Source organism: Haliotis rubra, unplaced genomic scaffold (genome assembly GCF_003918875.1).
Source record: "Haliotis rubra isolate DU_JTF1 unplaced genomic scaffold, ASM391887v1 Scf84, whole genome shotgun sequence".
NCBI lineage: Eukaryota > Metazoa > Mollusca > Gastropoda > Lepetellida > Haliotidae > Haliotis > Haliotis rubra.
Genome location: NW_025767568.1, coordinates 2472414 through 2487889, shown reverse-complemented (window position 1 = coordinate 2487889; position 15476 = coordinate 2472414). Strand labels below are relative to the sequence as shown.

The window sequence follows — 15476 nt, the reverse complement described above, 5'->3', positions numbered from 1 at the left end:
CGAGCCTGACCACCCGATCCCGTTAGTCGCCTCTTACGACAAGCATGGGTTGCTGAAGATCAATTCTAACCCGGATCTTCAAAGGTCAGCGAGAGAAGAAATGTGAAGTTAAATTACGACAACAATGAAGCATGTGAAGGAATGTGAAGTCGACATATGAACGGTAAATCACCTTTCATAAATTCTGACCTCAATGAACAGGAAGTGAAGTCTTGCATGTACTGTCATCAGTACGTTGTAGTGATTCAGTTTGAACGGCAAAAACGTTATCATTTTCCATCCTTGTAGAGACTGGCCAACATAAAAATACAGGTTGATGGTATGCAGGAACTGATTGACATTAAATATGTAACAGCTACATTTAAGGCCGGATTTGACCCTCGGCAGCATGTAGGGCGGTTGGTTGACTAACGCCTTCAATATGCTGCGGGTCATTTCTTTTCAATTTCCATCATCTAGTTAGTTGTATTCGTTAACTGCCGAACAAAGCCATCGAATACAGTCCATCAGACTTCTATTTTATTCTATATCAGCAGTAGTAGGTTGCTTCAGCACGGTAATTTAGAATTGTACTTGGCTTCTTTTGAATTATTTATTTACCGTTTTCTATATATATTTTCACAACTTCGTTTCTGGAACTAAATTGTCATTTTAAAATCCCAGACAACAGTGTTGTGGGCCCAAATAGACTCTCGTGGTTGACCAGACCAAAATAGCCACCTGGCTGTATGTGAACTGTGACTAAAGCGCCAGGACGTTTTTTAAGTAAGTCACCCCACTTGCACTTAAATCAAAGATACGTTGAACTCCCAGAAATACCGGAAGAACTGACTCACACTTAAATACGCATTTAATGGCAATACAGAAGTGTGCATACATGCGGGCGGGTTGTGGCCTGTTCCAAATCTAAAATAGATTAGCTGCTGCAAACATTGTGAAGGACCCAGCCCGCAGATGGAAAACTGACACTTCTACAAGGAGTACACATTTAAACGACATACTCATGGCCCCGATGTTAAGATTTATTAGACTTTACTTTTAAGTTTGTTGGACGCAAAATGGCCCGTGCGTCTAATAGCCACCACCGGCCAACGAATGCCATCCCTAATAGCTAGCCGGTTTATCCGCAATCAGTCCTAGAATCGGTCAAAAGATGCTAACACGGAAAATGAGAGTAATAAATGAGCGCTCCTTGGAAAATCAATAACACAGACGAGTTGCTGTGCTTGTCCATACATCTGGTGGCGCGTGGTAGATGGAGGGTTGCGGTCGTCGTCAGAAGTCGTGTCCCGCCCTCTGACGCTGTGACATCGTCACCATCCTCCACCCAACGACTACCACCCCACGCGAGAGCACCAGCACCACAGCGGCGTTCGACGTTACCAGATGGCAACAACGTGAGCGGTGGGCCCTGTCAGTCTGCCGCCCAGCTGTTCGTGAAGAGACTGTATCGGCGTGCCAGTACTGTAGGGTTCAACACCTAATGGAACAACTATAGCAACAGTTCTTCTCTCACTGTACAAGCACCACGTGCATTCTGTGATTGGCTGCTGCAGCCAACAGTCTACATCTGTGCTACCTCGACACTTCATAATCACTTTCTGCACAGTTTCTACCAGTAATATTATACACAGGACGGACACACGTATACAGGGGGCTTCTCCGTCCAGCTGTCAATCAACAACGCAGGGGGTTGATCGCCAGTCATTCATTGGCTGTTTCAGGAGGAGTAACAAGGAATTTGGGTAGTTGAGATCTTCTTCTCACGTCCCACCAAGAACTAGCAGGAAGGTCTACCATTCTCTGTAGGAGTACCTGTGTCTTTCCCTCGTGGTACGGATTAATACGAGTCGGCACAATGAAAGTTCCAGCACTCTTCACCTTGGTTGTCGTCCTAGGTAAGTTTGGAATCCCGCCTTCACAACTTTGGAACTTGTTGCTTGCATTGCCTTGGGGAATCTGTGAAGCTGATGAAGTTATTGGCAAAGTTACATAGCTCTACCGGCATCAGCAATACAATGTCCAGACGTAATCCACATTCATAATTGGACCTATAAGCAGTTATTGATAGAACAGGACTTCGCGTTTCGAAAAGCGTTGACATATATCGAAACTGTTACTTTGACCTAGTACGTGGTTTTGTATTGTGAAATAGCATAATGCAGTTTGTTACATCCTTGACTCGTAATTGTTAGCTTCCACTGATTCATAGCTGTAACAAAGACCTCCTCGTAAGTGTTCATTAATTGTTCATGTAAAGAATATGTCCCGGGTATAGTTTCACTAATACTGTACTTATGTGTATGTGTTGAGGAGTTAGCTCTCACAATCAAATCTCAACAGTAGAAAAATCGGATATTCATTGCTAACGCCTAACTTCTGTTTCTGGTTTGATGTGGGTTAACCAATGAAATGAAATCCTTGTGTTGAATTCAGGGGCAGGGCGGTGTATAATGCTTGGAACAGGCCGGAGTGTAATGTCGTGGTCTCAGATTCCACAGATTGTCGGGAGGCGGGGGTTATGTAGGTTATATATATATCTAGTGGAGGCATAACCCACGGGAGGGGGAGGATGGCTTGGGGTGGAGTTGGCAGGAAGTGGAGGATTGAGGGCCAGTGGAGGGAAGAGGCGGGAGGTGAAAGGGGTCTACTCCGTGTTAAAAAGAACAATATTTCAGATATCAGTCTCATTCAGTGTAAGCGGATAGCATCAGTGGTGCAGGATACACCTTGCGACATCACTGATAGTAATTCATAAACACATAATAAGTTGGATTCGTACGTTCGATGTAAATAGCTTTCAGTCTCATGATCATAGAATGGTTTATATCTAATCTATACATTTGGCTCGAGGACAAGCTTTGGAAGACTGACATGGTCTAGGACTAGTTTTAGGACACAGTGTCTATAAATATGTTAAATATATTGTGGTATTTCATTACCCAACATGAGCTCATGATCAATGAGTGAAATCTGTAAATATGCCGCCAATATCGCTACATACACCTACAAGAAACTTCAGTTACACCTCTGATAATCAAGGCTCCTTCAGGAAATATTTTATTTTATAGTGAGCTGGGTTGGCATGGCAGCCTACTTTGGAAAGAAACCCGGAAGTGATGTAGGTCTTACATGTTCACCACTTCAGTGAAAACCACGATCTGAGTATTTTGGTGACATACCCAGAAAAATAATCTGGGCAACCGGGTTCGAACTCGCAACTGTAAATTTCTTGTGTGCCAGAAGTAGGCGAATTTCGGCGCTTTAGACGACTGGTCACCTGTGTCCCCTCATGTTTTAATGAAGACACATAAACCATCGCCATGAAGATCTGGGGTATAATTGGTGTTCAGCTCGCCATGAAGATCTGGGGTATAACTGGTGTTCAGCTCGCCATGAAGATCTGGGGTATAACTGGTGTTCAGCTCGCCATGAAGATCTGGGGTATAATTGGTGTTCAGCTCGCCATGAAGATCTGGGGTATAATTGGTGTTCAGCTCGCCATGAAGATCTGGGGTATAACTGGTGTTCAGGTCGCCATGCTTGTAGTTGTAGGCAACATCGAGAATTTGATGGACTTGGTTGATGCACGTTATCGGATCCCAATACGTAGATCGATACTCTTGATGTCAATCACTATATTATCTGGCCCAGGGTGTTTTAGTTACAGACTCAGAGCCGTCGTGTAACGGAAGTATTGCGGAGTGTAAATTGAAACAGCAAACATGCAAACAAATACATGATGTTGTAAGACTAATTGTCAGCACATGCTCTAGGAAAGAAACATAGATGTTTGATAAGCATTTAGAAGTTGGTAGGGTAATACAAGACACTTGATATGGATGCGCAACTTATTTATTATTTACACACGACGTTTCTGGGCTAATGCTTGCCCCTTCATCAGGTGAATGACAGTCAATAGTTACAGAGGTATATATATAGTATGTACAAACACAGTGTTGATATAGTGTATCAAATGTGTGTGTCAGTGAAATATGCCTATCCCCGAACTGTTATGAAAATATCGGCGTCTCCTACAACGGTGTACTATATCGAAATGGGACCAATTTTGTCATGCTGTTAGCAAATATAAAAACCCGTCCAGAAGAGAAGCACATTAATGTAAATAATACTCTGTCACACAGTACGGTAACTGTCTTATGTTTCCTATCGCCCAACCCTTACTGTTATGCACACTCCCTAAATAGAACAGGTCTATATATTGCCCAGGTTCTGAATCGCCCATCCCACTAGGGCTCCTTTTCAATGTTAGATGTGGATGCTTGTTTCTAAAAAAGCTTTGGTATTTTTAGCGTTAATGTCAATATGTGCAACGGCTGCATTGTGTAGTCTAATTACATTAAAAGGTGTTCTTGTGGGGAATCCGTGTCGGACTGAAACATGTGTGGGGTGGTCTGGATCGTCGTACCCCGATGGCGTTGGTCGTCGTTCATGATATCTGTCTCTGGTCTGATCCCTAAACAGAACATGTATCATAAAAGGACATGAAACATTTGATAGAAGTCGTATTCTGCTGTTATCGATGATCTTTATGTTCGCCCAGAGGGACCTTCCCCATTCACAGGGTCGTGTGTACAATCGATTAAGACCAGAGTACGTGACACTTCAATTAACAATAACGGGAGTGGGTTTAGGGATCTGTTACCTAGTTTGGAAAAGACTTACACATATATAACACGTTGGTAGTTGTGTCACCCTTTCGGCTGAAGACCACACGGAACATTTGATTTAATTGGCAGTGATGATGTATTGTTAGCAAATGAAGTAGTCTCAAGTGCAATCTGTTAGATCTCGTGTATTGATGGCCCCGGAGGAGCACTGTTTATAAGCTGTATACGTAACGCGAAGAACAAGACGGCATTATTTGGGTGAAGTATCTGTGGAACAGAACGTGGTGAAGATCTTGTCTTGGAAATTACGCCACTGGCCATCTTGATTTAGAATAATGATGTAAACAGTGCCAGACAAAGGAACTGATTCTCTGAATGAGTTGTGTACTCACAATCTGTGAACTCCTGGTGTATTTACGTGTTCAGTCTTACATTCAAGGGCCGTAGATAAATGTCTTAACGGACACTCCAAAGCTTCCCACAAGCGAGGTAGTTATTGAATGGTATCGCCATCCAAATGACATAGGAGCATAATGAAATGGATTCCACATTCAACAATTCCCGTGTCCTTTCTGGGATTGTGCTGTGCCCTTCTAGAACACAGTTTCTTCTCAATTGTGAGTGAGTGAGTTGGGGTTTACACCGCTTTTAGCAATATCCCAGCAATATCCCAGCAATATCAAGGCGGGGGAACACCAGAAATGGGCTTCACACATTGTACCAATGTGGGGCATCGAACCCGGCTCTTCGGCGTGACGAGCGAACGCTTTAACCACTAGTCTACCCCACCGCCCCTCTTCTCAATAGACGATAAGCTGCGAGTTAAGTGTCAAGTGACACTTTAACGATATTTGTTACAATATCAACCCTCACTCTCCGAGGGAATCATGCTCCAGCAAACTCTAAATATTCCATCCCAATCCTCTTTAAGAAAATCCCAGAAATGACGGAGTGACATATTTCACCATTCAGATGGCTTCTCCTTTTGAGGGGACTCCTGTTCCGTTAAACTAACGGTTGTGATTCAGGTGATTGAATCAATGTTAATATTGTTTTTAATTCGTGTCTACGGGCCCCTGTTATGTTAGTTGAGCAGTGAAGCCACCCCTGGCTGATGGGTTGATAGACGAAAAGGCCATGTGCATAATTTAAATGCCCAAAATGCATTCATGAGGGACAGATAACTTATCTCAATGTTTCACCAATTCTGGCAACCATTTGATATTTACTTATCGCTCTTATCTGAAATACGTTCATAACGTCGTGTCTTGTGTTTGCAGCTGATGGTTTTGATGTTCTAGCTATGTCTGTTTATAGAAGGGAGATATAGATTTACCGCCCTTATATCACCCTCCTCCCCACCCACTATCCTCACCCCTACCCCTCTCGCTCGCTCTCCCCTCCACCCATTTTCCTCAACAGACCATCGTCTAGCTGATCCGCGTTTATTGGTCGAGATGCATGCATGTATGTACGCCTGATGCTGCAAATATGATACATCTGTGTAATACAATCGTTATGTACAGGTCAATATGTAAAGGGCGGTGATAAATACTGATGGAACTGTAAGGACCTGACGGAAAAGAAAGGTTTGTAGAGCAATGTAATGCTTCGGGTGATTATGATGATGGCTCAAAATGTAGGTGACCTGTACATATAATGTGTGGAGATGATGATGATGATGATGATGATGATGATGATGAATGTATCGATAGTTGTAGTGGTGATTTAATCCTGACGGTATAGAGGATTCTGACGGTGATGGTGGTGGTAGGGATAGAAATATTAATGGTAATGATGATGATGATGATGATGATGATGATGATGATGATGGAGATGATGGTGGTGGTGGTGGTGGTGGTGATCTGTGGTGCTGATGGTGAATGTATCGGTAGTTGGTCTGGTGATTTAATCCTGACGGCGGAGAGGATGCTGACGGTGATGGTGGTAGGGTAGAGATAGAAATATTAATGATGATGATGATGATGATGATGATCTTCAGTACAACCTCGGAGGATTGATGGTCGTACGTGTGACATTATCATGCTGTAAGTAACAGTGACAGTGATTATCTGTCTGACATGTTAGACCGTGTCACTTGACTAGGCAACTCAACAACGACTATTCTCATCTCAACACTACTTAATCACCTGCTCGTTGCCTTTCAAGTTGCCAGTCTTGTAAAGCCGATGTCGACATCAACGAGCCGATATGATTAAGCAACGACGATTCGTAGGCTGCAATTCCGTATAATATGCTTTGTCGTTACTGATTCAGTTAAGATGTTGAATCGTGACTTGCATTAATATGATGCTTAGGATTCATCCAAGCTGAAGATTGTTGATAAATATATGTCGGAAGCAACTTTTTTATATCTTTCAAGTAAAAAAATATTCAGAATATTGTCGTCGTATGGAAAATGATGACTAATAGGCGCACATTATAAAATCATTGATCATATTAGTGTAACATTATAAATCATGTATCATATTAATGTAACATTATAAATCATCGATCATATTAATGTAACATTTTAAATCATGGATCATATTAATGTTACATTATAAATCATGGATCATATTAATGTAACATTATAAATCATGGATCACATTAATGTAACATTATCAATGGCATTTTTGCATTCAATTTAGATTGTTTCGTTATCTTTGTTTGTTTGTTGTTTAAAGCCGCACTCATCAGTGTTAAAGTTTTATACGACGGTGGTCTGTAAAGAATCGAATCTGGGCGTACTTGACAATCCCGTGATTGACATCATGAGCATCGATCTAGGATACGATGACATTCATCGAGCAAATCGGCGAGAATAACAACCCGATTCCGTTTGTCGCCCGGTGGTAATCAGGATACTAAATGTAGAAGTCAATGACAATATGTGTATGTTGAACCATACAGATGCAATGTAAGCTATATGTGAAACATGCGTTATCGAGAATACAGAATACGTTAATTGAATATGCCTGCTCGTTTGGCATACCTCTGTATACAACATATCTGTAAATAAGAAAGTAGTGACGATGGTAGGGTTTTAAACTGACTGACTGAGTTTGGTTTTACGCCGCTTTTAGCAATATTCCAGCAACATCACGGCGGGGGACACCAGAAATGGGCTTCACACATTGTACCCATGTGGGGATTCGAACCCGGGTCTTCGGCGTGACGAGCCAACGCTTTAACCACTAGGCTACCCCACCGCCCAGGGTTTTAAAAATAATAGTAGCACGACATTGTGTGATACTGGATCCTGAAAGCGTTCGGTTTTTAAATTACATTTAGCGGTCTTAAATCAACGATAAAGGACCTCAAAATTGAAAACAGAATAGCTATATCTTCTAATTAACACATGCAGTTGCTTCCCACAATTGTCAAACGTTCTGAAGGATGTGGATTGACACGTACCAACTGCAGCAGTGTTAGTGCTAAGTTAAGTTATATCCGGAACAAAGCTGATGATACGTTGGTATAGAAGAAGCACAAGGGTTCGTCCTGTGCAACACGCCCATGCAGTTGGTACCAGCCTGTCTCGCTGCACTTGTTAAATTTAACAGGACGGAAACAACACTAATTGCTTTCACCATGTACAGTACAGCTATGTGTGAACTGTGGCAACGTATTGTCACAAGCATATCGTTTTTCATACCAAACCACGGCTTACTTTCTTCACTTGACAGAGAACAGAGGCAATGACTGATTGGCCGTGACGGCTCTGCTACGCCGATTGTCCATGTGCTGACGTTGTTCAGCGCCATTAAGCATTGTCGACCAACACACGTAATTAATTACACGCATCTTTTGAAGTCTGTGGTGGGTTTGACTTTACGAGTTCAGTATCCCCCGGGGGGTCAAGCTGGTGGTTGTGTGGGTGATTTACCACCATTGAACGCCGTATTACAATCTGGAATCAGAGTAAAGTGTACGTAATTGGTCCTTAAACGGACCATACTTGTCCAAAGAACAATTATTGATTATATATTCAAAGGGAGAAAGCTGCTTATCAATAACATTTGACATTTAAATGGGCCAGAGAAGTGAAACCGAACACGCTTCATCAGGCATTGGTGTCTGGTTTTGTTTAGATGAGGAAATAAAGAAACGAGGCAAAATGTCTTTCCAGATAACCTTGGATAGTATTAGGTTTCTCTTCATAATTTATAAGAACGGCATCCGTGGGTTAAAATCTATTAACCGAGTTTATCATTAGTATACATGTCATATTTTCCAGGACAAATACTCTTTTAAGATGCCCCTCTCTCATTAGATTGTAGATTTCCGATATTTCACAATTTGACCGCTTGATTATAAGGAAAAAACAACGTACACATGTGTTTATAGAGAGTCCCGCATGGTACTATCATGAACGTTTCACAATCTCTTCCTTCCTCTCCCGTCCCATCCCCATCCCCAACCAACCCTTTCTCCCGTCCCATCCCCATCCCCAACCAACCTCCTCTCCCGTCCCAACTCTATCCCCAACCAACCTCCAGTCTCGTCCCATCCCATCCTCAACCAATCTCCTCTCCTGTCCCATCCCACCCCTATCCCCAACCAACCTCCTCTGCCGTCCCATCCCCACATCACCAACCAACCTCCCTCCCGTCCAATCCCCAACCCCATCTCCAACCAACCTCCTCCCCGTCCCGACCCCACCCCATCCCCAACCAACCTCCTCTCCTGTCCCATCCCACCCCTATCCCCAACCAACCTCCTCTACCGTCCCATCCCCACCATCACAAACCAACCTCCCTCCTGTCCCATCCCCTTCCCATCCCCAACCAACCTCCTCTACCGTCCCATCCCCACCCAATCACCAACCTACCTCCTCTCCCGTCCCACCCCCATCTTGAATTTTCAAGAAAGGATGTTGAATTTTCAAGATGTTAAGTTGAATTGTCAAGATAGGATGTAGAATTATCAAGATACTAAGTTGAATTTTCAAGAAAGGATGTTGAATTTTCAAGATAGCAAGTTGAATTTTAAAGATAAAAGATGCTGAATAATAGCGTAGCGTGGCCCTATTATGCTTCCGTGTAAATGCGAATCACCAGTAAACATAGTACGACGCCAATGTCTGACAGTCAGACCCTTGAGTTGCAAGGTCCATGTTAGTTGTTGGTGCTCGTGATGTTGTCACGACGTTCAAGAGACGCTTCGCTTTCATACTTGCCTCATAGACTGTTTACAAATGTTGATGCTGAAATAAGTCTTCCCGACGTGGTACAAAACGCCTTTTTGTTTTGAGGGACAAATTTGAATCAGCTGATGGCTGCTAACGTGAGTCAATATAATGAGACGCTCAAGATCCAGGGCTGCCACGCACAGGACTGATTTCAATTTCCCCGATGTGACGATACTGGTTACACGTGCGAATAGACGCTTCAGGGTTTGAGGGCATCAGTGCGACCTGTGATACTGACGCCCCGCACTCTAGTTCCCCATTAATTCATAATTTGGTCTTCTGGTCGAGATATTGTCTAACAGACAATTCTTCTCGTTTGCGGACATGAGTTGCATGTGAGAATGTGACTGACTGAGTTTAGTTTTACGCCGCTTTAAGCACTAGGCTACCCAACCGCCCCTGTGAGAATGTGAAGAACATGACGTTAATACTCATTTTGGCCCGCGCGCATACACGTGCGGCATGCTGTTCGTACATCAAAAAGATTGATGTAAGTCAGGTGTCACGTTAGTATGCTACATGCTTGTTTTACACCTGTTTATATCATTTACGCACATAGTAGAATATTTAGTTCCCTTACTTTTTGTCGCTAGTATATATTTCAACTGGGAACACATTTTTGTGGAACAATACAAAAACCCAATACATGTGTTTTCCTCTTGTTCTCTACGCGTTTCTATATCTGAAGACTGCATGGCATATGTTAGCGTGACCGTATATAAACATCACACATGTTACTGTGACCTATTGTTCTCTACGCGTATCTATATCTGAAGACTGCATGCGTCACTATAGTCTGTCATACAGACCCTGAAACAAACATATCCAAGAAAGCCCATGTAAGTCTAGATTATGCGGCAAGTCTATATTTTCAGTCTGAAAATGAAGAAAGTCTCAGGGCTCCTTTTCGTTATATTTTATGCTTATTTATTATGAACTGTTTTTTCTGTAAAATATGTTTATTTCAGAGACTAGTTGTCAGTCTAGCGCCACTACTATGTCATCCGGTCGGTTGTTGCTGCTCGTGTTGCTGAAATCATGACATTGAACCGCTTCCTCACCAGGCTGTGCTTTGGGCGTGGCATGCTACCATGTAGACAATATATCCAGTCGTTTAGCTTCCGAGTGGATATTGATACTTGACTCTGGCGCTGTCAGGCATAATAACTGGCTGGCTTCAATGGATGTTGCTCTCAACAGTTCTCTTTTGATGTCGTAAAACGACTTCATAATACTCCGAATTACGTCGTTCTGATTTGTTTATGAGAAGATATGTACATTTGTTTTCAGAATATATTTGAGATCGGGTTCCGTTCTGAAAAGTCACATGTATTTTTCATATTTTTCAAAGATACGTGTTTGTATAAGATTGACTCGAACAAAATCGATTTTAACAAGGTGTGGCATGGCGATTAGAAACTCGTCTTCAAACGCTGCATAGAGGTATAGATGATACAAGTTGAGTAGGTGAACGGCCTGATATTGTAGAGGACACAAGAGGTGTAGTCGAACAACGGAATGAGTGTGTGGGGTAACTGCTTTCAGTAATATTCCAACAATATCGCGACGAAGGCACCAACAATGGCGGTCAGATGTGGCGTACCAATGCTTTTCGACCACCAACCTGTCACACCGTCAGATGATACAGTCGACTGTGTACTGGAGGGCAGTGGGTAGTGCACCAACCACGACTAGTTTGATTCCCATTCATTTCGAGTTAGTCGAATCACCGCCCTGATTTCGACCCTTGAAAACCATCTTGGGTTTGGGAAACGCATTTTTAAAGCACAGTGATAATGACATCAGACTAATTAACATTGCTAGTTTGTGTACTATATGCAGTTCCAGTTGTATGAGTGAGTGAGTGAGTGTGTTTAGTTTTACGCCGCTTTTAGCAACATTCCAGCAATATCACGGCTGGGGACACCAGATTTGGGCTTCACACATTGTCCAATCGTATGAGTATACGAAGATCCGATTAGAACGGTCCATATAAAAGTGGAATATTAAGGACCATAGTGGTTAGAGCGTTAGTTGGAACAACGAATATCATGTTCGATTCTCGAGTATAAACGAAACATTTTGGATAAGATAAATGGTACATTCGTCTGGTGTTTTGCCCGTCTTGTAATCAGATGTTACTATAGTTACTCAACATCACTATATTAAAAAAGAAGTTCCATTGAATAGTGAGTATCGGTTGTGAATGTGACTTGCGATCAAAGTTAACCTGCGACGTTGGAAATGAATATGAAACGTTAGGACATAAAACGACCTAAGATGTCCACCAAATTTTCAAAAAGCCTACATTGCCTTTATTCCAAGTGATCCGCTCATGCACAGATAAAACACAAAAAACACCCAAGGAATCGTTTTTACGCTTTGATTTATGGGTATTTGCCCTGCTCCTTTGTGTAAGTGGAGATGCTGCTGCATTCTCTCCATGATATAGGCAACATGGGCAGCACGAGTTACAACAATAGCTACTGAGGTGGTGCTAGAGTAGGGCGCTTCCGCTAAATCTACACACCCGCCACATATATATACCGTTCTTACTTCCTTGTGGTATGCACACGCACCTCTATTAACGGTAATGTTCAATAAATATTCATATCGCGTTATCTGGCACGTGAAAAATGCAGCACCGTGAACTGGAATAAATCGGCTGCAGCTATACACCGAATTCCGAAATATGATAATACCAGATGTTTGCGACGTGGCCGAGTGTCTGATTGAGGTCGTTAGTTTAGTTTAAAGCGGCTTGGAATTAGGCATCAGATGTAGGAGGTCAACAAAGGAGGTCACCTGCAGGTCCTTGGCAAAGTCGGGGTTGGGCTTGGTGCTGACAGACTAAGGGTTAGACTAACCCTTAGTCTCTGAATATATATACTAGTCATTTTTATGGTAACAAACAAATCCATTTATATTGAAAAGGAGCCCCACGGAGACTAGAGATTCAGAACATGAGGAAATCTAGACTTGCTTCATTTAGGGCTTTAGCATTACATGGAGGGTTAGTCAATAGGGAAAATAATGTGGTTCAGGGACTGTGAGATAGACATACCAAGGGTGGATTTTGGTACGAATTTACATTTCGAAAACACGACCAGCTGCGCCTGACGGGGGTAAGGGACGCAACTCATTATCGCAAATTTCTGGTGCTGGAGTTTGTCGTTAGTTTGCTCTTGGTGATATGTAAACTCAAACGCACTAATTGTTAACATTTTGGAAACAAATAAAGTCTGAAACACAGTGGTAGTTACAGTGGAAACTCATTACTGTAACCACGTAAATAGTCCTAGTGCAGAGTCAGGGAGGACAACGCAATTACTGTACTAGGTGATGCTTTTCTGCCCCAAATTGCTCTCATTAAGTGGGTGGGGCTTAAGAGAGTATAGTGACACTCCTGGTGCAAGTTATATTTGTCTTGACCTTATACAAATAAAATCGTTAGTGTTCTGTACCATGATGTTAGAGTAGATCAGACAAGACCAGGCTGTCTTCAGACACAAGAAACACTTGGAATGCTAATGAACTTGTTATATGCACGTGTACACTGATATAATTGTTGCTACTTAGCTTTATTAATGATACTCGAGTATATGTCTTGTTGTCGTGGAAGCAGAGCGGATCGATTGATTGGGTGGTGTATGGCTGCACTTCTCGCGAGATCAAACACGCACGGTAGACACCATATGCTACCTGTTAAATGTTGGTGATAATGAGGCTGATCATACGGTATTCTATAGATAATGCCCGATATCTGTAAGGGATAAATGACATTCAAAGACTTTTTACAATAACATAGAGATGGCATGTGTAATGTTTGAAAAGGTCGAGTGAACAGTGCACTCTGTAAGGAACCTGGCGACAGACTGTATTAGGTAGAATCTGGACCCTGCTCTCCTCTCTCTCTCTCTCTCTCTCTCTCTCTCTCTCTCTCTCTCTCTCTCTCTCTCTCTCTCTCTCTCTCTCTCTCTCTCTCCCACCTCTGCATCTCTCTCTCTCTCTCTCTCCAGCTCCTCTCTCTCCCTCTCTCTTTCTCTCTCTCTCTCTCTCTCTCTCTCTCTCTCTCTCTCTCTCTCTCTCTCTCTCTCTCTCTCTCTGTCTCTCTCTCTCCACTCTCTCTCTCAACTCTCTCTCTCTCTCCACCTCTCTCTCTCTCCACTCTCTCTCAGCTCTCTCTCCTCTGTCTCTCTCTCTCTCCACCTCTCTCTCTCAGCTCTCTCTCACTTTCTCTGTCTCTCTCTCTCTCTCTCTCTCTCTCTCTCTCTCCTCCTCTGCATGACTCCCCATCATTTCCCCTCTCCCTACCTCTCTCCAGCTCCCTCTCCCTCCCTCTCTCCTATCCTCTCTCTTCTCTCTGCCTCTTTCCTTTCTCCCTCCAGTCCCTCTCTCTCACCCCTTCTTTCTGTTCTTCTCTGTCTTCGTCCTCTCTCTGCCCTTCTCTCTCTCTGTCTCCTTATCTGCCCCCGCTCCCTCTCTCACCACTTCACCCCATCTCTCTATTTCCCCTCTGCTTCTCCACTCTCTCCATCCGTCTGTCTGTCACCCCGCCCCCTCTCCCCTCTCTCTCCCGTCTTCCCTGTCTCTTCCTTGCTCTGCCCCCCCCTCCACTCTACCCTCTCTGCGTCCCTCTCTCTCCATCTATTTGTCTTCCCTCTCTCCATGTCTCTGTCCCCTCTCTACCTTCTATGTGTGTCTCCCCTCCCTCCAGAACCTCTTCTCCCCTTCTCTCCCACACCCACTCATCTCCTCACCCACACACCCGCTCACCCACGCTCACACAAACCTGAGCACGGGGGTAGACCAACACCACAGCAGGGGCCATAATGACATTAGATAGCTATGTGTACATGTACATATTCCCCACAAGTCATCACAAATCACACAATAGTGACCCATTTTCCCGGATGATCCCCTAGTGAAGTATTACTGAGTCAGAGTCCTGCAGACATCGTAGCTACGGGGGCAACGCTAATCTTTGTACATCCTAATTACCTTATCTACCCATCTAATAGGGTTGTATAAATACAGCGTTACGAGAGCAGTGGTATTTATGTAATATGTCATACCCAGCATGCAGGGTTTAATTAATACGTAAATGGGAAAAGAATTTATAATTGCTCTCTGTAATGACTAGCACCCCCACTACTATCTATTAACAGACAGGTCGATTAAGTCTGAGTATGCCTCAACGGTAATAAACTTATCGAATGCCTTCTGAAAGCCACATCCTTCAATCAATGAAGTGAATATAAAAATGATCATTTAGTTTAAAACATATCATTTTATGAAGCCAGTATGCTCCTTGTTATCGTCATATTGATTAAAGTGTCATATTTTCTAACGACACAGTTCGTTTTACTGATTACCAGCTATTCCATGTATATCGAATCCATATTTTACAACATGGAATTACGACTTTCCATTATAGAAAGGTACTAAGTATTCCTTGTCAGACATGAGGTCAGGAGGTCCGTCTGGATACGTAAGATGACCTCTGTATCGGGTTGGTTGTTGCAAGTGACGTACCCACGAAGTCAGCTCCACATATGGTTGCTATTAAACCGTGTCTGGCATATCCTGCAAAGCGTGTTATGATTCCGCTGTTATATTAGCCTGGTTCTTCTCAAAGACTGCAAAACATG

At 43.0% G+C, this 15476-nt stretch overlaps 1 protein-coding gene across 1 annotated transcript in view; it reads left to right on the top strand.

Annotated features, from left to right (window-relative positions):
• Positions 1 to 1282: 1282 nt before the first annotated feature.
• LOC124262445 overlaps positions 1283 to 15476 on the top strand; it is a 35858-nt gene continuing 21664 nt past the window's right edge. Inside the window, exon 1 of the mRNA XM_046696933.1 lies at positions 1283 to 1898. Within this exon, the coding sequence (XP_046552889.1) occupies positions 1859 to 1898 (40 nt within the window). The 5' untranslated portion in view covers positions 1283 to 1858. The remainder of the gene's footprint in view (positions 1899 to 15476) is intronic.